At 37.4% G+C, this 27,077-nt stretch overlaps 1 protein-coding gene across 3 annotated transcripts; it reads left to right on the top strand.

Moving 5' to 3' along the window:
- The first annotated feature begins 1,150 nt into the window (after positions 1-1,150).
- Positions 1,151-25,749, top strand: MYNN (myoneurin). Of its 3 annotated transcripts, none has more exons than XR_013959948.1 (9): positions 1,151-1,503; positions 2,378-2,674; positions 8,022-8,815; positions 9,574-9,733; positions 11,751-11,929; positions 12,801-12,884; positions 13,896-13,982; positions 16,353-16,678; positions 18,253-25,749. XR_013959948.1 is itself a non-coding variant. In XM_080656524.1 (9 exons), exons 3-9 carry the CDS (start codon positions 2,409-2,411, stop codon positions 16,613-16,615), a joined length of 1,833 nt encoding a protein of 610 aa, XP_080512650.1. In that variant the 5' UTR covers positions 1,151-1,503; positions 1,888-1,991; positions 2,378-2,408; the 3' UTR covers positions 16,616-17,932. The 3 variants fall into 3 exon arrangements, 2 of the variants coding, with proteins under 2 accessions (XP_080512650.1, XP_080512649.1); XM_080656524.1 differs by lacking the exon at positions 18,253-25,749 and adding an exon at positions 1,888-1,991 and having other exon boundaries at positions 16,353-17,932; XM_080656523.1 differs by lacking the exon at positions 18,253-25,749 and having other exon boundaries at positions 16,353-17,932.
- Positions 25,750-27,077: the final 1,328 nt, after the last annotated feature.

Raw genomic sequence — 27,077 nt, 5'->3', positions numbered from 1 at the left:
ATAAATCATCAAAAAGTGTTCCGACAAAAAAGTGAAATAAGAAAAAGTATACTCAGAAAGATAAAATTGTTAGGACAAGGGTCTCAAGGTCTGGGTTATTCTTACTAGATGTTATTCTTGCTAAATGTTAAAATGTAGCACAGTATTTTACATACCAACTGTAAACAGGATGAGCTCGACAGGAAGTAGAGTAGATAAATGTAGCCAACTGTAAAGAAGAAATCAGTGTGTACTTGACTCTTCTGGGAGACAGCTTTGGCCATGAATCCCCATGTCCTTTACTTGCTGCAAGTAAATAAAACTACCTTGCAACAATCACCTCTTGTTTTTTTAATACAGCACCCCAAGCAGCGAAACCCTTGAGTTTAGTGACAAAATCAAGAAAGAACCAGCCTCAACCTTTTTCTTTATAAACATAATGGCTGTATTTTTATGCACAAATAGACTTCTTACTGAGTAGACGGAAGTTATAAAAATAGTAAACAGAATCTGGTTGGAAAAATCTTCAGAGAGAAGAAACGAATAAGTTCAGTTGAGACTGCCCTTTAAAATAAAGTTGCGAGTGAATTTCCTATGGTCCTGACACAACTTTTAACAATAAAAAATGTTGGAAGTTTTGGTTTCCTGAGACTTATGATGTCTGCGGCTACTAGGAAAGAATCCACCATAACACAACATGATTTATCTTAATGTTTCTGCGCTTCTTGTATATTATGCAAACTGGCATCCCTTTCCTTCACCATACAAAATTTGAATTCGACGTAAATAATTGCATTAAAATATTTTTAGCCCAGACTCAGAACCTTTTCCGGTATAACGCCCACCTTCCTCCAATGTTGCGCATGCCCAGTGTGCCCTACATCTTTGCTCGGCTTTCACGCGTCAGACTTCTGTCCCCTGGTAAGGGTATCGTGGAAAGTGGGCTACAGTTGGCTGATGCAAACAAAACCCAGGAGGTCCCAAGAGCTTTCGGGTATGTACACTGAAAAGGGGTCATCAGTCTCAGCTCAAAAACTCCCCATGGCCGAGAGCCCAGTACACAAAGCAGTTTTTCCCGAGGAAGGAAAGGATGCTGGGAGAAGACAAGCAACTACAAGCCCCAGCATGCAGTGCGCACTTTGGCTCCAGGAAAGAGGCCTGCGAAGCGAGCGCGAGCGCGAGACGTGGACTGTTGGCCGACCAGAACGCTGAGAGTGAGGAATACAGGCGGGGCGCTCCGAGCGATCCCTGAGGTCTCCTATCTTTGACGCTCGCTATTTTGGGGAGCGGGGGGCCCTGGCATGTAAGGTATTGGTGTGAAGGGGGTGTGTGGACCAGCCAGGTCAGCCCTGGATGGTGTTGGACCTCCAAGGTCCTAAAGCCTCCAGTGTTGCAAGGGACTCCCGGACCCGGATGTGACATCGTCGTGGAGGAAGAAGGGAAAGGCGGAGCTGGCGTGGTGACGTCCTCCCAAGATGGCGGGGAGAGAGTGAAGAAACGGTGTCCCCGGTTGGGTGGTTATAGGTGAGTTCTGTCCTCACCCCAGCCCACTATCCCCGCTCTTTCCAGACCCTGGGCCACTTGTGGGGCACGAGCGGGAGCAGGCACCTTGGAGTTCGAGCGCAAGGCGGGACGAAGTTATTAACGTGGAAAGCTTGGTCGAGGCAGCCCGCTGTTGGCCTTGGCTACAACCGCTGCTGTGGGAATTTGGGGGAGTGGGAGCTGGGCAAAGGGCAGGGTGGCAGAAGCCGGGAGAGACGGGCTTTGGTGGTCACTCGAAACCACTTTGAGTGGAGAAGGGGGAAGTGAGGGGGCGTGGCCTCTTCCCGGATCGGGACTGAACCTTTGACAACTCTTGGTCCTGCTGGTTCTCCACCCCCTGGGCGCCCGACTCGCGTTTTGGAGCAGCTGTGCGCACCGCGGAAGCTCACAGGTTTCGGTGATGTGAGAGCAGTTATAAAGAACTCCTACCGGTCTTTTCCTCATCTGTCCCAAGGAATCGTTTCTCACTGGTTAGTTTTCTTCTTAAAATAATGTATTGCCTACTGAGCTTAAAAGTTTGAAGGTTCAGCCGGTGCAAAGGCGAGAAATTTTGCGGTGCTTCTTTTTCAGCTTGTGGAAGTGTTTTCCACCATTGTCATTTATTGACGTGTTCAAAGGATTGTGTTAGCTGGCCAAGGTGAAACAGAGGTGGAAAGGACTTATCCCTTGAGCATCTTGACCATATCTGTTTGATAAGAATTTTCTGGTGGTGTTGGGGGGGGGGAATAAAATGAGAACTGACATTATTCCCGTTCATGTTATGTCCTACGTCCCTTCTCCCCTTACCAATTGCTTGGGTGACACGTTTGATGAAAACTTAGGATTACTGACTTACTATTTCTTTTTTGTCTTTTAGAACAAGGGTAAATATCCATTCTGATACCAAAATGCAGTATTCGCACCACTGTGAGCACCTTTTAGAGAGACTGAACAAACAACGGGAAGCAGGTTTTCTCTGTGACTGCACCATAGTGATTGGGGAATTCCAGTTTAAAGCTCATAGGAATGTGCTGGCCTCGTTTAGTGAGTATTTCGGTGCGATCTACAGAAGCACTTCTGAGAACAATGTCTTTCTTGATCAGAGTCAGGTGAAGGCAGATGGATTCAAGAAACTGTTGGAGTTTATATACACAGGAACTTTAAACCTTGACAGGTAAAGTACACGTCTTTTTTTTTTTTTCACTTATAAAAGCTAATCAATAGTCTTAAGAACAGAAGTAGATTTGTATTTGTTACATTCAGTCTCTGAACTTGGAGTCTTCAAATATTGATGTGCACAATGTTGTTGTTTTCTGTTTGTTTTTTAAATAAGTCAATATCACTGATTTTGATGAACGGACCACATTTTTTTTTAAGCACAGATGTGAATGTGATTAAAAGCCTTGTTTCTGGCATATTTGATTTACCTACTGAAACAAAGCCAGTGATTTCAGTTATGTAGATTTGAAGATTAAACACAGTGAATTCGAGTTTCCCCTTGCTCTTTGGTCTTTATGTTCCTCTGGTCTTCTCTCTCCCTCACTTTCCCCCTACCTCTTAAGTTGTTTGAGCTGAAGGAGTATAGATTGGAGAAAGAAGGAAGAACCACTGTGTTCATTTAATAGTTACTCCCATTTCCAACTATAAATAGCAGTGTGCAGGATCTCTTCCTGATCTTGATTCAGGAAAATAACTTCAGTGGCAGTGACCGCTGTTATCTTTGTAAAGTTATCAATACTAATGTTTAAGTTAGGTCCAAGGTGCTCCAATGGTTCTCTAATATGCTTAATGCTGTCACTACACTAACAAGAGAACAGGTACTGAGGACTTTGATAACGAAGGCACTGTGTGTCTTGATATATAATGATCTGTATAATTAGCTTAGTATCAATGCACTTATTAGTTTGTGGAGGAAACGGTGGAGCGGATTAAAAGAAGGAGAATACAGATTACTCTTGTCTTTCCTCCATCTCTTATGAAAGTGTGAACATGAATAGATCATAATCTTCTGACATAGAAAGATTATGGGCTTTAGAATTAGATCTTGCTTGTCAGTCACTATGTCTCTTTGAGCAAGATGCAATCTGTCTGGGCCTCAGTTTTCCATCTCTAAAACAATTAGAAGAACAATTAGAAGAAAAAAAATTAGGAGAACAATTAGAAGAAGAAAAAAATGAAATACCTGAAATTCTGCCACCTACTGATAACCATTAACATTTTGAAAAATATTCTTTCTTTTCCAGATGATTTTGTGGAGATAAGCACATGCACATTAAACAAAATTCTTCCCTCTCTTTTATATTGCACGTTATCATGGAAATGCATCTCTTTAAAAAGCTAGAACCATGATGTTCGTTAATACTTTTGAAAAAGAAACATTCATGCAGTTTTGGAATTATTTTTTAAATGGTGTATTGAGTCAGTTCCGTATGAGTTGAATAAAGGAACAGCAGTGTAATAGATTAATCTCATGATAAATTATTTGAATTTATTGAGAAGTTGACTACAGAAGTGCCTCTGATTAAAAATTCAGAATATGTAATATAAAATAACCACAAAACCAGTGCCTTTTGGTTGCTCTTTAATTTAGTGTTTTCCCTTTCTCAGTGAACTTAGCCAGGAAAATACTGAGTTGATCTGAACACACTGAAGAGCATCTGACTTTGCGCTTTCATAAACAAAAGCCAGATGTTTGGTCAATCTTATTTTGGTACATATCTTTCCTGAGGAGCTAATTGTTTGAACCCACCCATAAATGTAAGAGACGACTTTACCAAAAATAGAAAGTCTATGTAATTTAGTGATTAAGAAAACAGATAGCACTGACCAGTGTGGATCTGTTAGTGGGAGCATCAGCCTATACGCCAAGAGGTGGTAGGTTCAGGTACTGGTCAGGGCACATTCCCAGGTTTCGGGAGGCGACTGATGTCTGTCTGTCTGTCTCCCTCTTCCCCTCTCCCCCTCTCCCTCTTTCCCTCCCCATCCCTCCCTGTTCACCTCCCCTTCCCCCTCTCTTTTTCCCTTCCCCTCTCCTCTCCTCCCTTTAAATTAAGACCTAGAATGCTAGTTATTAATTTAAAAAATAAATTAAGAAAGAAAGAAAATAACGTTAAACACAAAGAAAGAGAGAAAACAGAGTAGTAGAGAATTAAGTGGACTCAGGACCCAGATTACCTTGGTCAAATTTTAGTTCTAACACTGTTATCTTGGAAAAATTACTTAATTTCTTTGAACCTTTGACCCTTCATTTGTATGTAAAATGGGTATTATAATAGACTAGAGGCCCAGTGCATGAATTTGTGCATGGGTGGGGTCCCTCTGGGCGGCCTGCAGGGATCGGGCTGAAACACCACCTGCAGCTCCTACCTGCTGCTCCCGCTCATCCCGGCCCCACTGTGCCTCGGGCTCTCGCCCAATCAGTGCCGATTGGGAGAGGCTCACGCTGCCTGGTGGAGGAGCGCTCACCAGCCATGAGCCCTGCATCTGGCACCCTCCCAAGGGGAGTGGCCTGTGGGATTGGGCTGAAACCAGCTATCCGACATCCCCGAGGGGTCTCGGATTGCGAGAGGGTGCAGGCCAGGCTGAGGGACCCCACCAGTGCATGATCAGGCCCAGGAGGGGCCACGGGAGGGCTCCAGGGCATGTCCGGCCCATCTCGCTCAGTCCCAATCGCTCAGTCCCGATTGGCCAGACCCCAGCAGCAAGCTAACCTGCCGGTGGACCATCTGCCCCCCTGGTGGTCAGTGCATGTCATAGCGAGAAGTTGAGCAGCCTTAGCATATCATTAGCATAATACACTTTGATTGGTTGGTTGGTTCTGCCATTCGGTCTATTTGCATATTACCCTTTTTTTATATAGGATTTCATAGGTATGTCCTGAGGATTAAATGAATTATTCATATAAAGCATTTAGCCAGATACCTGCCATATGTAGTTAAATGACTTTCAATGACAGTTCAAAAGGTGAAAGCAGATTTTCAAGCACTGTAACTTCATGCTTGTAAACAAAAGCACATCAGTTATTGACATAAACAATTGTTGATTGGTTCTCTTAACTGTAATGAGATTATAGACTATGAAATAATTTGTATGAATTAAGTTTTACTGAGTGACACAGTGGTAGTTCATATTGGTCTTAAAGATGACCTCACCTTGTTATCTGTTTGATGGTTCATTTTATGGAGCACTAAACACAATTATAAGACCAAAGTAAAAAATGATAAAGTAAATTTGGCTTTCATTCTAATGGTGTCTCCCATTTATTGTAATTTAATAATAGATTATATACCATAATCAGTAAAAATACATAAGGAGAAACAGTGTTTTTAGAAAATGAAAATGCTATATACATGGAAAAAAAATTTTCTATAAAAGACAATGATTATATCTGGGGCATTTGTGCTGTATCATTGCAAATAGAGTATTAACTTGATTTCAAATATCATTGATTTTATATATATGTGTATGTATGTGTGTGTGTATATATATATATATATATATTGTGTGTGTATATATATATATATATATATTCCAAAATTATAGCCAAGGACTATAAAAAAAAGACTACACTTTCTTATTTAGGGGAAAGACTTAATATGCAAACAGATTATGTTCCAAAAGTGTATTTGTAGTATGTTTAGGAACTTGGGATGGATTTTCTTAGAGAATAAAATGTTCCTTAAATTGTTGACTGGGTTTCCAAACTAGCCTATAAATCTAGTCGATATTCAGCTGAAAATGATTATGTGTGTAATAAAAGACAATTTTAAAAACTATTGCAATGCTAAATTTAAAGAGCAAACATACAGGTGGCACTTGAAGAAAAGCATGTTTAATTAGATTATGAGAAAATGGATAGAGATTTGTAGATACTGTAGTATGTATACTTTCAGTGAACTGAGAGGTTCATCATACTAGTTATTTTTATTTCGTTTCAAATTTTATCCCCCCCCCCTTATTTTTTTTTTAAAAAAAGAAAGATGTATTAATAGTGCTATATTTATATTATTAGCTATAACTAAAACCTTTTTCTGGCTCACACCTAATAGGAAAAAGTTATTTTTTCTTGTATAAGTAAATAATATTTGGGGAAAATGGCAAGTAGGAATGTTACTTGAAGGACGTGTGTGTATGTATGTGTCCATGTCCTCAAATAATTTTTAGTGTTAATACCAATTCATCTCTGATTTTACAGCTGAGAAAATTGAAGCACCCAAAGATACTAACTTACCATAATTAATTCAACTAGTAATTTCAGAGCCAGTGCTAGAGTAATCAGACCTTTCACTACATTGTAAACTTCTGGAGGGCAGGGACTGTTTCTTCATATCCCTCTTAGTACCACACATGGTGGGTGCTAAGTAAATATTGACTGGAATGATGAACAAAGTGACTTAAGTTTTTCTATATAATTCTAATATGACAAACTTGCTAACTTGGGTTGATAATCTCTCTCTCTCTCTCTCTCTCTCTCACACACACACACACACACACACACACACACACACACACACAAGTGGACAGTTTACAAGGGGGAGCACATTCTAAAACATGTTTATCCAAGTGTGATGGATGACCAGCAGCATTGGCATCATCAGAGAGTGTGTTGGAAATGCATACACTCATGCTCTGGCCAGTTGCTCAGTGGTTAGAGCATCAGCTCACTTACCAAAGGGTCGTGGGTTCGATTTCCGGTCAAAGACATGTGCTACCTCGGTTGCAGGTTTGATCCTCTGCCCCGCCACGTGCGGGAGACAACCAATCAATGTGTCTCTCTTAAAAAAAAAAAAAAAAAAGGAAATGCAGACACTCAGGCCCCCCACAGACGCACTGAATCTGAATGATCCCTTGGTGGTTCACATGCATAGGAAAATTTGAAAAGCACCGTTCAAGTCCCTCACAGAAGGAGGAGAGCAGAGGAAGATTAATAGAAAACAATTTTTTTTAGCCTCTTCCTATTTTCAGTCCCGGAAAGTTGGTTGCTATCTGGAAAGGGCTCAGGATGAATGAGAGGAGGAAGTTGCCAACAGCTACTTTTATGTTCCAAAGTAGGTAGAAATTTTGCCCTGGCCGGTGTGGCTCAGTTGGTTGGTTGTCATCCTGTGCATAGTTTGATTCCAAGGTTGCAGGCTCCATCCCCACTAGGGGGTGTGCAGGAGGCAGCCAATTTGATGCTTCTTTATCTCCCTCTTCCTTCCTCTCTCTAAAATCAATGAAAACATTTCTAAAACAGACATTTTAACATTTTATTTTTCTGCAGTGGTACATAGGTAGCTATGAATAACTATTATTTTTCATCTTTTCCAGTTCTGTAAAGCTGGATATTTTTGCCTAAACATTACTCTGAGTGAATGAATGAATTTTGTAGATTTATTCTTAGTTATGCCTTTCTCATCATTCTGCTTCATTAGGGCTTTAAAGACATTGAAATATATGCACAGCTCTGTTTCAAAAACAGTTTTTCTTTTAAAAAAAGTTTTTCTTTGATCAGAATGTTGTCATTTAGCCTTGTTTCCTTACAGTTGGAATGTTAAAGAAATTCATCAGGCTGCTGACTATCTCAAAGTGGAAGAGGTGGTCACTAAATGTAAAATAAAGATGGAAGATTTTGCTTTTATTGCTAATCCCTCTTCTACAGAGATATCTAGTATTACTGGAAACATTGAATTGAATCAACAGACTTGTCTTCTTACTCTACGAGATTATAACAGTCGGGAGAAATCAGAAGTGTCTACAGATTTAGTTCAGACAAATCCTAAACAAGGGGCTTTAGCAAAGAAGTCATCTCAAACTAAAAAGAAGAAGAAGTCCTTCAACTCCCAGAAAACAGGGCAGAGTAAAATAGTGCAATATCCCAGCAACATTTTAGAGAATACATCTGTTGAATTATTTCTAGATGCAAATAAATTGTCCACACCTGTAATGGAACAGGTTGCACAAAGAAATGATAATTCAGAACTTGAGTTGACATCAGTTGTGGAGAATACTTTTCCAGCACAAGATATTGTGCAAACTGTTTCAGTGAAACGGAAACGTGGAAAATCACAGCCAAACTGTGCTCTGAAAGAACACTCTATGTCCAATATAGCTAGTGTCAAGAACTCTTATGAGCTGGAGAGCTCTGGGGAAGAGCTGGATCAGAGGTATTCCAAGGCCAAGCCAATGTGTAACACATGTGGGAAAGTGTTTTCAGAAGCCAGCAGCTTGAGAAGGCACATGAGAATACATAAAGGAGTCAAACCTTATGTTTGCCACTTGTGTGGAAAGGCATTTACCCAGTGTAACCAGCTGAAAACACATGTAAGGACTCATACAGGTAAGGATGATTTATGGGAGATATAATTGTTTGTATACTGTAACTGAAATGATACTTTTAATAGAGAAGTTATTAATATACAGTGTTGACTGATTAAAATTTGATATATACTTGTATTCACAAAAGTATTTAGGATGTTAAAGTTTTGAAAATTTCTTTGTAATTGTGAGCAAGTGTTTAATCGCTATTTATTTTATTGTAACTGGTTCTTTAGTCTTAATACATGAGCTCTTTATACCATTTTCCCTCAGAGTTAGTCTTAATACATGAGCTCTTTATACCATTTTCCCTCAGGGTTTAGCTTACTAAGTATTAACACAAAGATTTAAAAACTGATAAAGAGAAAAAAGTAATTACAACTCAGGCCAATTCTCAGATTTTGCTAACACATCTCACCACCTGCTTCCTAGACTTTGTCAACTTCTGAACATAATATTAGCATTACACAATATTTCTTCCTCAGCATCTACATTTTCCTTTATAGGTACACTTAGATTTGTAGTTTTTGAGATGCAATGTGTATTTCTTTCATTGATCACCTTTCACTATTATGAATTAAGAAACACTAATTTCTTTTAACTCTCCTGTTGTTTTCAATAAATCTGGAAGTAGAGATCCTATTTGCTTTTTACTTATAACAATTTAACATTTTCTGAATACTGAAACTAGTTCTGTTGGACTCTTTTGAAAGTTTATGATTTAAGCAACTAAAAGAGTATTTCTTTCTAAATATAGATTTTATTTACTTCTTCTTTTAGGTGAGAAGCCATACAAATGTGAATTGTGTGATAAAGGATTTGCTCAGAAATGCCAGCTAGTCTTCCATAGTCGCATGCATCATGGTGAGGAAAAACCCTATAAATGTGATGTATGCAATTTACAATTTGCAACTTCTAGCAATCTCAAGATTCATGCAAGGTAAAAAACAAAACCAAAAAACATTTGATCTTTGAGTCTGTCATTCACCATAGTCTTATGAGTTGACTGCTGTATTAGAATTCAGGACAGTTCTAAATGTGGTTCCACCATACAGTATCCTTAACACAGTCAAGGAACCACAAGGAAGCTGTGGTGACTGGAGGGAAATAAGATCAGAATGTTATTAAGGTGTCCAGATGGTGTACAGTTTTATAGGCCATTATAAAGCTTTTTTTAAAAAATGTATTTTATTGATTTTTTACAGAGAGGAAGGGAGAGGGATAGAGAGTCAGAAACATTGATGAGAGAGAAACATCGATCAGCTGCCTCCTGCACACTCCCCACTGGGGATGTGCCTGCAACCAAGGTACATGCCCTTGACCAGAATCGAACCTGGGACCCTTGAGTCCGTAGGCTGACGCTCTATCCACTGAGCCAAACCGGTTAGGGCCATTATAAAGCTTTTATTCTTAAGATTGTGAAGTAAGTGATGTGATGTTCTTGCCTTTTAAGAGGATCATTCTGGCTGCTATATTTGGAAATGATTATAGGATTGATTGCAAGAGTAGAAGCAAATTTACCAGTTAGGATGCTTTAGGTAAAACCCAAGTGAGAATGATGTTGGTCAGCTAGAGTGGTAGCAGTGGGAGAGATAAGTAGTAGTCAGATTCTGGATATATTTATAAATGTAAGACAAACAGAATTTGCTGAAGATTGGATGTGGGGCATGAAAGGAAGGAAGGAAAGTTGGGAGGAGGGGAGAGAAGAAGGAAGGAAGGAAGATCAAAGATGATTTTGACATTTTGAGCCTGACCACCTGAAAAGATGGAATTCCCATTAACTGAGAGAGAGAAAATTTGTGGATAGAGGATTTAAGCAGGAGTACAGGAGTTGTTAGAGTAGAATTCTGAACATGTTAAATTTTAGATGGATTAGACATCTGAATGGAGCTATACAAAACAGTTGGTTATCTAAGTCTGGAATTCAGGGTTTGATCTGAAGATAAAATTTGAGAGTCATCAACATATAGATAGTATTTAACGCCATAACACTGGGTGAAATCACCAAGAGAATGAATGTGTATACACAAGGGATCAAAGGACTGAAGTTGTGAGACACACTGAGAGTTCTGGGAGATGGACAAGAACTAGCAAAGGTGACTAGGAGGGAACAGCCAATATAAGAGAAAAACCAGAAGAGTGGGTTGCCCCAGAATCCAGGTGAAGAAAATTATTCCAGAGGGGAATGATTGGCTTTGTCATATTGTGATGATAGGGAGATGAAGACAGAATTGACTTGGACTTAGGAAAGTGAGAGGTCAGCAGTCAGTGCTTCTGACGAAAGCAGTGTGTTAGTAGAGGCTAGCAGAGAAGAGATTAGTAGGGAAGAAATGAAAGAACAGTTGGAAACTCAAGTTTTTGGTAAGTGTGAGAGAAGTGGAGGAGCAAGGAAGGTCAAGGGTCTTTTTTAAGATGGGAGACATCAGTATATTTATGCTACAATCCAATGGGGTAGGAAAAATGGATGATGTAACATGAAGGAAAATGCAGGGGGTAGTATCTTAATTATACAAATGGGAGTAGTGGGATTCAGATGAACTATCACCCTCAGAGTTAACAAAAAGGAAAGCAAACTGTATAGGTACAGATCTCTATAGGTAGAGAGATGTGATAGTGGAAAATTTATGATTGCTTAAAAAGGAAGCAAATCAGCTAAGAGTGAAGATGGTGAGGAGGTGCTGAAGGTTTGAGGAAAGAGTTTTGAAGAGTGAGTGAATGGACAAGGAAAAATAATTGCCTGCAGAATTAGGGGCGCACTTGACAACCATGTAAAGATATGGCAAAACTTTTGACCTGGTCTCAGAACTGATATTTTGATAACAACCAAACCACTGAACCTATTGGTTTAAAGTTGATGTAATTGGTCTGTTAAGATGAAATGAACTAAAATACTATATGAAAAATGCTCCAAATTGTTTTACTTATTAGCATATAACTTTATATTTATTTACTAATAGGAAGCATAGTGGAGAGAAGCCATATGTCTGTGATAGGTGTGGACAGAGATTTGCCCAAGCCAGCACACTGACCTATCATGTTCGTAGGCATACTGGAGAAAAGCCTTATGTGTGTGATACTTGTGGGAAGGCATTTGCTGTCTCTAGTTCTCTTATCACTCATTCTCGAAAACATACAGGTAAGAATTTGATGTGGAGAGACTGTTTAAAATAATGAAAGTTGTAAATAAAAGGGGAAGCTGAGCCTTTACAGAAAGTAGATTACAGACTTTGTAGTTATATATCTGTGTGTTTGTGCTTTTTGAAACTTTTTATGCTTATGATTTTTAGATAGCTATTAGATATAAAAACACTTATTTTCTAGAATAATAAATGGTGACATTTTTATCATATAACATATTAAAATCAGATAATTTTAACAATATATAAACTTGAATTGAGACATATTTTGTGACCTTAGAAAAACTCCTTAGCCTCTTGAAGTTTCATTTCCCTTGGATAAACCTATAAAGTGAAATTAAGGGGTAGTGGTGGGTTTGGGTAGAACATTGATTTTATAACTTCTTAGCACTTTTATTATACAGACATTCTAATATTTGCAAATTAAACAGATACTTTAAATGTGAAGTATCAGTTTTGAAACAAATCTTATTCAAAGGTTTTCATTTTTTATAGGCTATATTTTTAAAACATTTTTTCTAAATTTTATTCCTCTTTAATAATATAGTACATAGCAAGAATTGAAATATGGATTGATGAATTGACATGTTTTTAATCATATAAAAATCTAATTTCTTGTCTGATTCTAGCTACTAGAAGGACATTTGCAGAAATAAAGTTTTATTAGATCAAAAGCATCAGGTTACATGAATAGTATAACATAATTACTAATAATTCATTTCAGTTGGATTACACTGAAAATACCTCTAAAATATATTATAAAGAGGTTTTAATTTTAATATTTTAAAACAGCTTACTTTAGATTATTGTAATTAATATATATTATGTTGGTATAGTACACCACTTCGCTATCTTTTATTTTCCATCTAGGTGAAAAACCATACATATGTGGTATTTGTGGGAAAAGTTTTATTTCCTCAGGAGAGCTCAACAAACACTTTCGATCCCATACAGGTCTGTGTTTAGGGAGAATGTATTATTTTTTGTTCTCTCTAATTTCTTTTTATGTAAACCTTGACTTTTAAGCCATTATGGACTATATAATATAGAGTTGTACTTTTCAGTAATATTTTAATGCATAAATATCACCTTTTCATTTGCTTATTTTTTTAGTTTGAAGTGTGAAATAAATTTGGTCGAGAATTGTGTAGATTTTCTAAGAGGTATGCCAGATAATAGTTTTTTAAGTGATTTGGATTTAATTGCACAGATATATCAATAAATGAAAAGGAATCAGTAATAAGATAATATTTTCTTATTAAACAGTGTTCAGCAAGTTTTAGGAATAAATTTTAATATTGGCATGTTTATTATAAAAGGTAGTAAGTTGTTATTGTAAGTTGTATGAAGAAAATATTAAATGTAAAAAAAGTATTAAAGGAAAAGGCCACTTTGAAAATGTGCTGTTCTTTTTCTTTTTAAAAATTACCCCTCATAATTTCTGTCTAGAATAGTGTGAACACCTAGGAAACATTTAATAAATTTGTTGTCAACTTAAAGCATCAGACAGTTCTTATTTCAAGAGAATTACAATTTTGTAGCATTTTATTGTCAGGTTTTTAAAGGATTTTCTAATTTGTAAACTACTTTAGAACAGAAACCATAATTATGCTTTTTCCCTCCACTCTGTCTCTTAGCCAAGGTCTGGTATTTAATTGCACCTACTAAATGTCTGATAGAAATAAAAGAGTAAGTTTTTTGTTTTTGTTTTAATTTAAAATTTCTGTTAATGAAAATGCTCAATTTTCCCTAAAATGGGGATGCTTTACATAAAGTAAAGGAGTGCCTATGTGTATAGAAGTTGTTATTTCACTATATTAGAACCAGGTGATTAAAATGGTAATTTGAAACTAAATTTAAACAGTGTAGTAATGTTTGCCTTGTGTTCATGAGCATTGATATTTTTGTCTTAGTTAGCTTAGCTTCTAAAATATTGAGGTTTTAAGCTTTTAACTTATTTTTCAGGAGAAAGACCGTTTATCTGCGAATTATGTGGAAATTCTTACACGGATATTAAAAATTTAAAGAAGCACAAAACAAAAGTTCATTCTGGTAAAGGCTTATGTTTTAAAAATTTGGTGCCCTCATTATTGATTATAACAGCTTAGATTTTTTTTATATTAAATATATTTTATTGACTTTTTACAGAGAGGAAGGCAGAGGGAGAGGGATAGAGAGTTAGAAACATCGATGAGAGAGAAACATCAATTCAGTTGCCTCCTGCACACTCCCTAGTGGGGATGTGCCTGCAACCAAGGTACATGCCCTTGACCGGAATCGAACCTGGAACCCTTCAGTCCACAGGCCGACGCTCTATCACTGAGCCAAACCAGTTAGGGCAGCTTAGATTTTTTTTAACTAGATATATTTGAGAAAAGTAGCTTTATAATTTGTACATAAGTTCACTCTGAATTTCTTTCCATATTGATCTTCTAATAAAAAATATTTAACTATTTTCTCCATTCAAAAATCTGATTTATGAACAGTTTCAAAAAGAAGGCATATATAAGTAAACGATGTACCACATTCCCATTACTAGAGTCTGGGTTGTCTAGAGTTTACTGTAGTTATATGAAGAGAGGGCCACCATGAACACAAATCCAGATATACATACGTATGTGGAAATAAGGAAATGGAAAGCCCCAGACTACTATACTAGTAGTATATAAAAATAAGAGAGCCAGAGTACAACATTTTAAGTGTATTGCTTAAAATGAATTCCATGAAAAAGTTTCACTGTGCTTACCATTTTCTTCTGTCGTAATTAGAAACAAAACAAAACACCAAGCTTCTTCGGTGTATAGAAATGCTAGTGAGTCTTTGATAGGAAACATAAGGATTTAATTAGTAACCTCTGAAGACTGCATTGAGTCATTAATTCCACAAAAATTTATTAAGTACTTCTAATGTACACATAACTTCAGGGTATATGAAGTTGAACAAGGCGTAGTCTAACCTTCAAAGAACTTGCAATCTGGTGTGGGAGACCAGAAATCTAAATCAATATGATTACAAGACAAAATGTAGGCTATAATAGAGACACTAAGTGCTGAAGAAGAGAGAAATTACTTCTGAGGTATTGGAAAGATCTAATCCTGGGGAACTTGCAGGACAGAGAAGAGTTAAGAGGATGGAAATAGGAAAGGAAGCGTTCATTCTAGGCAACATTGTAGAGAGAATCACTGGGACAGGAAATTGGAAGCCATATTCTTGATTGAACTGAAGAGTATTCTGCAAGACTGAGTTACTGAGTTACATTTTTATACAAGCAAATACACAGTTTTGTCTAACAATAATAGTGAGATTGTAATCATGTCAATACTTTGGATTGTCAGGAGCATGGTAAAGCTGGTGGAAAATTTGAAGGCAAATTGTATCTTTAGTCAGTATGATAACTATTCACTTGAGTAGAGCAGAATTTCCTACCTCTGAAAATATATGAAAGTGCCTTACCTCAACTTGAATTTACAGACTAGTATGAACAACTCGTTAATACAGTCAGTGAACAAATACTGTAGAGTTTTTATTATATTGCTCTATTAGGTACTTTAGTTGAGGATTCAAAGCATACCTAAGTTGAGTCTTAAATAATGATAAGAGAAACTAGAGGCCTGGGCCCTCAGCCTGGCATGCGCCCTTGCCCTTTATCAGTCCGGGAGCCCTCAAGGGGTGTCCCATACAAGGAGCGGGCTCCCTAAGCCACAGTCAGACATCCTTAGCTCCGCCGCTGTGCTCACCAGCCTTCAGCCCAGCTTGTGGCTGAGCAGCGCTCCTCCTGTGGGATGGCACTGACCACCAGGGGGCAGCTACTGCATTGAGCATCTGCCGCCTGGTTGTCAGTGCACGTTATAGCGACCGGTTGTTCCACAGTTAGGTCGATTTGCATAATACCCTTTTATTACAAAGGAAGCATGTCACAAGGCAGTATATGAAACACAAATGAGTGGTAAAATAGGTAAGAAGCAACTCAGCAGGACTAGAATAATTAAGTCCATTTTTATTCAACTTTTAAATATATTTCCTTATTGATTTCAGAGAGGAAAGGAGAAGGAGAGAGAGAAACATCAATGATCAGAGAGAATCATTGATCGGCTGCCTCCTGCATGCCCCCCACTGGGGATTGAGCCCACAACCCGGGCTTGTGCCCTTGCCAGAATCGAACCCTGGACCCTTCACTCAGCAGGCCTATGCTCTGTCTACTGAGCCAAACTGGCTAGGGCAATTAAGTTCATTTTTATTGTGGAGTTGATGTTTGAACCTAGTCTCGAAGCCTGTGTTGAACTTGTATAGATAACGAGGGATATTCAACAAAAGAGAAGTAGCCTGAGTAAAGGTGTGGTGGTTGGAATGCAAGTTCTGGGAATGGTAAGGGTTTTGTTTTGTCTTTAAAGATTGTATAATTTTTTTCCCCTTCCATTTCAGGGGCAGATAAAATTCTAGATACTAGTATAGAGGATCATCCGTTAAGTGAACAAGATTCCATACAAAAAAGCCCTTTATCAGAAACTTTGGATGTGAAGCCTTCTGATATGACTTTGCCACTAGCCCTTCCACTTGGGACTGAGGACCACCACATGCTTCTGCCTGTCACAGATAATCAGTCTCTGACATCAGATACATTGTTGAGGTCAACTGTGAATGGGTATTCAGAACCACAATTGATTTTTTTACAACAATTATACTGACTTTGTGAGGATTATGGAATTGCTAAAACATCTCTGGTAGTAAACATAAACATCTCTGGTAAGGTGCGTATATTCATCTTAAATTACCATTCATTTGCGTTGTGGCTATTATTCATTCACTGAAGTAAAGGCACCTGATGCTATATCTCATAACTGCAATGCTTGTTTTGAGTTTTGGCTTTTATGTCAGTAGCACTATTTTGGGTGGTTAAGTTTCCTTTTCTTTTAGAGCAGCCAAAATTCCATTTTTATTTTGCATTTTAGATTTGCCTTTCATTTATTGAAGTGGAATCTGTCAGTTTATATGATTCAGTTTTGACCTATGGGATTTAAAATTTTTCTTCCCCTCAAAATTAAAGTAAAATCCATGATGGTATCAGCACAAGAGTATTGCTGTTACTAAGCTCCATAGGCCAATACATAAACTATGAGGGAAAAAATAAAATTTCATATTTATGTCTAAGAAAATTTAGATACTGAATAAGAATTGTGCTACTTCTCTATTAATATATTCCATTGGAAATAACTTTTTTAATGAAACAAAAAAGTATTTCTCTTAAAAGCTGGAAAAACTGTATATAAATTCTTGTTTATTTTAGAACTCAGTATTCTGGAGAAAACCAATGGTCAGTACTTTTGATTTGAGTTACCTGAGATTACATTTTCAAAATAACTTTATATAACTATTTGGTATTTTTACTTTGTTACAAGACAGTTTCAAAATTTGATTCAGGTTATGTTTTAATAGGTTTCTAGATTATTGAAGATGAGGAAAATATACTGAGTTTTTAAAATTTTTAATAAGTTTCTCTTATACCTGTTGTGCACTTTTAAAATAGAAAATTCTAAAAAGAATTTTCTAAATATAAACAATGCATACTATAAATCTCTTGGTTTCTGAATCTATATTACATAGATTTAAGAAATTTAACTTCAATTATAAGTAAACACTTGAGTTATCAGAAAGCCAGTTTATTAAACATTTTATATTTGAGTGTTCTATAAGTTTTGAGTTTAAAATTTTATAATAAACCACAACATTTGCTGGTGGTTTGTAGCTTCGCAGTAGCCCTTTTCCTTCCTAATGAACATAGAAAATCAGTATTATTCTGATATTCGCTACCACTCTTCCCCATTCTACTTTTCCCACATATTGATTTATTTTACTGCCTGATCTTTGAACATTATCAGAGTCAGTTCCTATACCGCTAATCGAACACCTTGGTGACATTATATTTTATTTCTGCCATACATTAGTTGTGGCTTGTTTTGGTTTTAAACTACACCTATAATAAAGTTAATGTGTTTTCTATTGGTATTGATTCTTTAATTGTATTTCCTTTGGGGTCTTGGTCATAGGAACCATCTAGAGTACATAATAAAACTACTTCATTCTTGTGAACTGTAAAAATCATCACCATTTCACAGCACACTCAGCATTTTTCAGTAAATTACCACCAGTAGGATTCACATAACTGAATTGAGTTTGAAATATACCTTATATTTCCATCAAACATAGTATTTAGTTATCTAAGAAATCTAGTTATGCATGTGTATTAACTTAATATACTGGGCTTAAATACAATTTATAGAGTTATAAAATGTTCAACTAATCTATTCTGGCTTAAATTCAATAGGAATTTATTGGAATGTGAAGATTTTAAAGAAAATTAAAAGACTCAGCCTCTTTAAGAAGTCTGCTGAAATGGAGAGGTTATATTTAACTCATATCTTCATTAATTCAAGCTTCTAATGAACAAAATTTCTTTTTAAAAGCACTACAATGATGTCATAATTCTATGAGGGCAGTAGTTACCAAATTTCCTCTAATATGATCGTTGGCACTTTGCCTTTGCATAGATTAGCCTTCAGATTTATTATTTTTAGTATTATTGGATTGGAGTGGTTATAGTTGATTTACTGTGCTTTTTTTTTTTTTTTAAATCACATCTGCCTTTTAAATAATTTTATTTTAAATTGGATTGGCTTGATGCTCTTCCAGAATTGACAGGTAAAGAAAGATTGAAAACTGAATTTCCTGTCTTGTCATTCTTCTCATGCCATCCTATTCTTTATCATAATATACATATATTTTAGTTGTATTTGCTATCATTCTGATACTCAAATGTGTCATTTTAAGTTCATCTTTAAATATGTCTATCATAATGCAGTGTTTTGAGAAAGATCTGTTCTTAATTATTTAAGTATTACTAAGTTTTTTAAAAAGTGTTTAGGATGCTGAAGATCTTACTGGGAAACTAATTATTTTTTAAGTTTTGTTTTATGTTTGTATGAGACTTTTCCTACTGTATTGTTAGAGGTTAGACTTTTTAAAAAGAAACCATAGATTATATATAAAGGACTTCTTGCTGTTTTTAAATGATACTTGTTTTATGTTTAATTTCATAGGAGGATTTTGATAGACAAATTATAGAAAATTGTTTTATTGTTTTTTCAAAAAGGGTTCTATCAGTTTTAATGCAATAATAGTTTACCACTTTTCTATATGTTTTAATTCTACAGAAATTGTGCAAATGAGTAGTTGAAATGTGCTCATATAAAGACAATATACATATATTCATGTTTTTAAATATCCAAAAATAATAGTTCTAACATTTGATACATATCAGAAACATTTATAGAATAATGATACCCAAGCCCCACCTCACCTTACGCCTACTGAATCAAACAATCTTTGGAACATATCTGTGCTTGCAAAGCCTCACAGTTTATCTTAATGTATACTACACATTGAGAACTATTATCCTAAATATTTTTAACGTCCTTCCTTTGGGAAGCATTTATAAATGAAGCTCTTGATATAACTTTCCATCTTTTACTCAGAGATTTTGAGTCTGTAGAACTTAGCTAGAAATACCACCAAGTAAAAAGAAATTATATTTTAATGCAATACCTGTAAATTCTACGTTTTTACTCATTATTTATGAACTATATTGAGATTTACTTATTGTAGCATTAATTTCTTTTTAAAAAATATTTTTATTTCAGAGAGGAAGGAAGAGGGAGAGAGGGAGAGAAACATCAATGATGAGAATCCTCAATCAACGCCCCTCCTGTGCGCGCGCGCGCGCGCGCACACACACACACACACACACACACACACACACACACACACACACGGGATTGAGCCCAAAACCCAGGCATGTGCCCCGACTGGGAATCAAACTGTGACCTGGTTCATAGATTGATGTTCAACCACTGAACCACACTGGTCGGGTGTAGCATTAATTTCTTGAGACAATAATATGGTTTACTCTTCTGTCTTCTGCAGTCCCTGCCCCCTTTCATTCAAGAGAGATTTGGTGTATTTAAGGAATTAAATACTTATATAAATTATCAGACAGAAATAGGATATTCAATTTCAAGAAGAATGGACTAAAATAAACACCGTGGTTGTGAACAGATATTTGGATTAAAATATTTGACTAGTATTTCAAATACTGGAAAATTAACAAAATTGTTACAGGGGAGGGGGTGAGTTCCTCATCCCCACCTGTTGCTCATGGGAATGGAATTCTTGTGATATTCCGAGAAAAAGAATTTTCTGAGACTCACATGGGAGGATGAAATATTGTAGAAAGCTTTATTTCTGTGGCATTACACCCCTGAGTTTCCAAGGTCCCATTTCCCTTTGTCCCTTCAGGAAGAAGTGTAGCTGTGGCTTCAGTAGGGCTAACATAAAAGCCAGTATCCAGAGTCTCTGTTCCATATTAGGGCATAGTCCAATCTTGCATCAGGCTAGTTTAGTTTGTATTCCCAGCTGCAGTCCATCAGTCTATTTTATGTGGGGTCAGCATGGCCATGGGCCATGTGTCTATGGACGGAATACGGGCAGGTGCAAAATCAAAGGAACGAGAGAGTCAAATAAGTGAACTCCTTTGGGGGTTTATGTATCCCCCAAATTTTCATGGGCGCAGTTGGCTCCACCTCTTATAGCCAATGATTTCTGTTCTCAGATTTGATTGACAGATATCTTCCCTTGGTCACCCCAACTTCACTGCATTTGTGTCCATCCTCCCTTTTGTCTATTCCCTTCCCCCAGTAACCTGCAGGGGATGGGCCAGTGGTTCCCTGGGGAGTGTGAAATTGTAGCTTCCTGGTGGCGCTACCCAGGTGACATGCCTATAATGTCTGGCCTCCCTTTTGTTCTTTTTCTATTAATAACTAGCTAATGACAATGTATCAAAATCAGAATATATAAAGCTACAAAGATAAATAAGGTAAATTCCACCCTTAAGTTTACAGTCAAATGGGAAAGACAAGCCTGAATATAACTAGCAATAAAATAAGTCAGAATGTCGAGTACTGCAGGGGAGGAAAGCAAGAAAGGAAATGTTGAGCAGTCAGAGGGAGTTGAATGGACAAAGAAAGGGCTTGTTGCTCCCCTACTTCTGAAAACAAGAAGAAATGGCTGATGGGAGCCCTTTGCACGCAGCTGACTAAGATAGGCAGAATGGAGAGAGTATGAAATGGGAATGAGAAGTCCAACATGTCCAGCTCTATACATATAACATCTTTTTTGTTATACCATCTTTTTTGTTGTTAGTCGTCATGCTAGGGTATTTTTTCCATTGAAATTTAGAGACAGTGGAAGGGAGGGGGAGAGACAGAGAGAGGAACATTGATTGGTTGCCTTCTGCACGCACCACAGCCGAGGCTGGGGATCCAGCCTGCAACCAAAGTACACACCCTTAACTGGAATCAAACCCAAGACCCTTCAGTCTGCAGACCAGTCCTCTAACCACTGAGCAAACGGGCTAGGCTTAGCTGTACCTATACCATCTTCCTTGCAATAGTCCTCTACCCTTAGCCTGTGCAGAAGGAATGGGATTGGGTAGCCTGGTTTATAATCCATGCTCTTACACATGAAAACCACAGTTGACTGCTGAAGGGCAGGGGTTAGACAGCCACATTTGTAACACATGATTCCATACCGTGACCACAGCTGATTGAAAACCTTACCAGCGAGAAACAACTCTTAGGCCAGACTGAGCTAATTAGGTTCTTTTAAAAATATGTTTTTACTGATTTTAGAGGGAGAGAAAGGGAGAGGGATAGACCAATAGAAATACTGGTGAGAAAGACATATTGATTGGCTGCCTCCTGCGTGTTCTTCCGCCCCCTCTGCACACATAGTGAGGATCAAGCCCACAACCCAGGCATGTTCCCTGATTGGGAATCAAATTGGAGGACCTCTTTGTTCATGGGTTGGTGCTTAACCACTGAGTCACACCAGCCGGTATACTTAGGTTCAATATATTTTTATTGATTTCAGAGAGGAAGGATAAGGGAGAGAGAGTTAGAAATGTCAGTGATGAGAGAGAATCATTGATTGGCTGCCTCCTGCATGCCCCTATGGGGGATGGAGCCCTAAACCCAGGTGTATGTGCTGACTGGGAATTGAACCGTGACCTCCTGGTTCAGAGACCGACGCTCATCCATTGGCTGGGCAGGTTGGTTAGGTTCTTTCTCATAATTTGAACTGTGAAATTCCGAGACCATTATGTGCACGTGTAAATAAAACCGTCATTGATAACTGGCTCATGGTCGGTGAAGCAAGCCAAAAGAAACTCAATAAGCAGAGAAAGCTGATTTGTAGAGCAAAAGCAAGGGGATGAAACTGGTTTGCAGAACCAACTGAGGCCCCGTGAGAGAGGAGTGGCCTGGGTTTCTAGCTTTTCAGGTCCATTCCTGGGACACAACTATGCTTCATTTTCTTATCCTTGGATTTCAGTGACTTTTGCCTGATATATCCTTAGTAAATCCCCTTTTTCTTTTCTTTCAAAATTTTAAGTACATTTTTATTGATTTCATAGAGAGGGAAAGAGAAACATCAATGATGAGAGAGAAGCATTGATTGGCTGCCTCCTGCATGCTCCCTACTGGGGATCGAGCCCACAACCTGGGCATGTGCTGTGACAGGGAATGGAATCATGTGACCTCATGGTTCATAGGTTGATGTGGAACCAGTGAGCAGCACCAGCTGGGCATAATTCCCCTTTTTCTTAAACAGGCTTGAGTCAGTTTCAGTTCCTTGCAGTTAGACAGCTTAAGACACCTACGTTTTGATCCTTAGTGACTAGGGTGGTGATACCAAGAACATATATGAAAGAGAAAACTCTTATTGTGGATATATTGAGTTTGACTGGAGGTGAGATATCCACGTGAAACTGTCTAGCAGTAGTTGGAAATGGGGCCTGAAACCCAGGAGAGGTAAAACTGGAGAGACAGATCTTGCAGCATACAACTAATAATTATTGTGATAGAAGTGATTAAGGCAGCTCTGGGAGATGGTACAGAAGAACAAAAGATGAGGACAAAATATTGGGAAAATGCATTTAAAGAATGAGCCAAGGATAAAAGGAGATGGAAAGTAGTAACAAGGAAAAAAAATGGTGGTTCAAGCTGGTCACATGGTAAAGAGAAATTAAATAGGATGTCAGTCAAAAACAACATTGGGTAGGGTAATTGGGAGTAGGCGCCAGGTGGATGTAGTTTGAGTAGTAGATAAGACATAATGAATACTATTTAGTTTGAAAAGCAGAGTGTATGGCACAAACAAGATCATTATTTTACCAAATATCTAAAGTATAAATCACTTGGTTCCTTTTTTTATTTCAAATTTTAAACATTGTAAACTAAGCATAATATAATTCGCAGCACTGTAATACAAGGCTGTATCTAAGCTGGATCTTCAAAAGATTGCTAGGAGGAAAATGGAAGGAAACTTTAGACACATGTATGGTTGCAGATTTACTCATTACAGTTCACATGTGCAGAGGAAGTGGAGTTTTCCTATAGAACTTCCATGTCCTCCTCCCGCTTGAGCTCCCACCAGTGGGAAGTCTGGAAAAAAATAATTTTTAGTCTTAACCCCTTTAAAATCTAGCCTTATAAAGGGGATATATAATTTATAATATCTTAAAGTAAACTCATGGAATATTGCGATCTTATTTCTGCTCGTTGTTTCTCTTAAATGGGATCCAGATATATGGAGGAGGGAGCTTTATTTGACACAGTGACATCAAGGAAGCCAGTGTCTCAGCTCTTCCATTCTCTGGGCATCTTGCTGGCCTCTGGTGCCCTGAGCAACAGCTTGTAAATTGTGTGATCAGGTTTTCCTGAGCCTGGTCGGAGCCTCAGTAGTTCTTGGCTGCACTGACCTCATCTAGGTTTTCTTAGGTATGGAGAACTCCGAGACTTCTGCAATTCTCAAGCAGTCTGGGTGCAGGTTTACCTCTCTGTGGGCTCCAGGTAAACCTACTTGCTTCCCAATCAGTTACCTTCTGAGTCTCCTCTTGGGAGAATGTGGGAACTTAGTGGGACATCTCCATAGCACACAAGAACAGGAAGAGGCCTGGAAAAGCATTAGTGCTAAGGTTTACCTGACTATGTCCTAGCCTTAGAGGCTGTCTTTCCAGAATGCTGTAGACTCATCTATTGCCCAGCACATTCTGGAATATTTCAACGCAATAAGAGATGGGCTACTGCTACATTAAACAACATAAATGAATCACAGTAATAAAATGTTGACCAAAAGAAGTCAGATACAAAACGTATACACTGTTTGATGCCATTTATTTAAAATTATTAAACAGGCAAAATTACTCTGGTGTTAGAAGTCAGGATAGAGGTTGTCTATTGGAAGAGGTTTGGAGGCATTTGAGGGAAGCTTGTGATTTACTCTTTATCTGTGTCATAGTTAACATAGGTGGGTAACTTTGTGTTCATTCATCTCTGTATGATTGCTCTACGTCCATTTAAAAGATACATAATTTTTTCTTTTAATTTGAAGAATGAGAAAACCAGAACATTGGTTTTTAAACTGTAAAGAGGTGAAAGGTGACCTGGATTGTAAAATGCAGACTCTACAGGCTGCCTAGAAATGTTGATTCAGTAGGTCTGACTCTGAGAATCTGTATTTTAATCTGTATTTTAAACATTTGTCCAGGTGACTGATGTTACATTTAAAAAAATGCTGATTTAGTATCTGTAGTTTGACAAACTGTGATCACTCTCTGGACAGATGTTCAACTAAGTTTTTAAATATATTTTTATTGATTTCCAGAGAGGAAGGGAGAGGGAGAGATAGAAACATCAATGATGAGAGAGAATCATTGATTGGCTGCCTCCTGCAGGCCCCCTGCTGAGGATCGAGCCCACAACTCAGGACCTTTATTTCTGCAGGCCAACACTATCCACTGAGCCAAACTGGGTAGGGCAGAAGTTTGTTATATTAATTGTCATTCAAGCTTGAGTTTATTGGATCTTTATAGGAGTAGTATTTCCTCACGAACTTAATGTTTTCCAAATGTATAACAGTTTAAAATGTTTGCATTTTTTTTCCTATAGCATGATTTTATTGTACTTACTGAATTCTGTAGTTTTTCAAATATGATTAAAAAACAATTTTATTCAACTTCCTATTGCATTTTTAAATTATTATAGAACCACTTTGACTTTCCTGGGACATACAGCTTTTTAGATACAGATATTTAATTCTGGATCTATTCAGCATGTAATAATGTAAAAGAACTTTGTAAGGCCAATTAGTTTTTATATCTGCAGAAGAGAGATATTAAAATGGAAAGAAAAGTTTTGAAACATGTAGAGAAGAACTTTGCCACACAAACTTTGATAAAATTTAATAACCAAGAGTAAAATCAGTAACTAGTAAAATCAGTCAGTGTAAGTGTCCAGATATATTCTGTGGTCTATATAGTTTTACTTATTCCATTTTAAACATTTGTTGACAGCAAATGTTCAATAAATGTTTCTGCACCAATGGAGGTCATATCTAAAATTCCATTACCAGACGTCGTTTTCTTAAATATAACCTATAAACAATATTTACCTTTAAAAAAAACACCTTGTCCTGGCAGGCGTGGCTCAGTGGTTGTAGGTTAGATTCCCAGTCAAGGGCACATACCTAGGTTGCAGGTTTGATCTCTGGCCCTGGTTGGGGCGAGTGCAAGGAGGCACCCAATCAATGTATCTCTCTTACATCGATGTTTCTCTCTCTCCCTCTCCCCTCCTCTTTTCCAGTCGCTTAAAAAAAAAAATCAATGGAAAAAATATCCTCAGGTGAGGATTGACCAAAAATTAAAATAAAACCTAGAAATCAATTTCAGACATTTTGTTACTAACAGAAACTATTGAGTGTGTATCAACCAATTCCAGATGTTTTAAGATTTTGTTTCTCAGCAACCCAATAGCAACCATCTGTCCTGGATGATTCAAATTCATCTCTCTGAAAGCATGAGAATGAATTTCTTAAGGCATTTAAGTCTTTTCTCCTCAATGACTGTAACATTACATGAAAATAATGCCTGATACAATTTGTTTAAATGTTCTTCCATTTTATAACAACCACCACCATTTTCATCCCTTCTGTTGCCCTCCCCTCCCCTTCCCAGGGAGTATGGAAAGATGGTATTAGGTGCTGTATATAAGGAAAGACAGTAATGAAATAGTTTGTATGGGATATTTATCTTGTTTAATTTAATGAAGAAATGGGCAGTGGTTGATATGTCTGGGTTTTCTTGTTTTGTTTTTGTTAATCCTCACCTGAGATATTTTTCCATTGATTTTTAGAGAGAGTGGAAGGGAGGGGGAAAGAGAGAGAGAGAGACATCGATTGGTTGCCTCCCACACGGGCCCTGATCTGGACTGGTGATAGAGCCTGCAACCAAGGTACACGTCCTTGGCCAGAATTGAACCCAGGACCCTTCAGTTTATGGGCCGACGCTCTATCCACTGAACCACACTGGCAAGGGCTCTGTTTTTATAATGTTAAATTTTTAGAGTATAGCTGTGATTTGAGGAATTCACAATACTTTAAGTGAATGTCAATACTTAGACAACTGTAAAGTTGACCACTACCTTTTATTCTAATCCTTTCTCAACATTTAGAGATAGACTATTATTTTCTTTTAGACTGCAGAACCTCAGCTTAATTTAAAGTACCTTTTAAAATCTGTTCTCACTTTTTTCTCACTTTGCCTGGCTTGAGCAGTAATAAATCATTCAAACTAAGCAGTCTCTTTTTGGTATGTGTGGATTCATAAGTTTGTGAATATAGGCCTCTAATTGAAGGATCCTAGTGTCAGTTGCCTCTTCATAGTAATCTTAATTTGACAACAAGATCGACTACCAGCAACAGTCAGTATTTGCCATCAAATCATTAAAATGTTACTGACAAAAGAGAGAACTATCTTAAAGAGAGAAAGATAGAACTCCAAAAGAGAGAACTGTCTTAAAAAGCTCACTGGTAGCACTGGCTTGTTTGGAAAGTATACTTTTATATGTACTTGTATATGTGTATATTTATACCTATTTGCCTATATCTGTGAGATTGTATCAACACCCATCTGTAATACCTAAATAAGACATATAAAATGTTTTTCAACCCCTAAACCCCTTGGAATTCCCTGAGAATCTG

The sequence above is a fragment of the Plecotus auritus genome (genome assembly GCF_963455305.1).
Source record: "Plecotus auritus genome assembly, chromosome: 2".
NCBI lineage: Eukaryota > Metazoa > Chordata > Mammalia > Chiroptera > Vespertilionidae > Plecotus > Plecotus auritus.
Note: the sequence above shows the minus strand (reverse complement) of the source record. Positions and strands in the feature narration are given on the sequence as shown.

Excerpts from the sequence above, each read along its gene's own strand:
- MYNN (XM_080656523.1), top strand. The coding sequence starts at position 2,409 with ATGCAGTATTCGCACCACTGTGAGCACCTTTTAGAGAGACTGAACAAA. Across the intron at positions 2,675-8,021 it reads GGAACTTTAAACCTTGACAG|TTGGAATGTTAAAGAAATTC; the intron begins GTAAAGTACACG and ends GTTTCCTTACAG. Across the intron at positions 8,816-9,573 it reads ACATGTAAGGACTCATACAG|GTGAGAAGCCATACAAATGT; the intron begins GTAAGGATGATT and ends TTCTTCTTTTAG.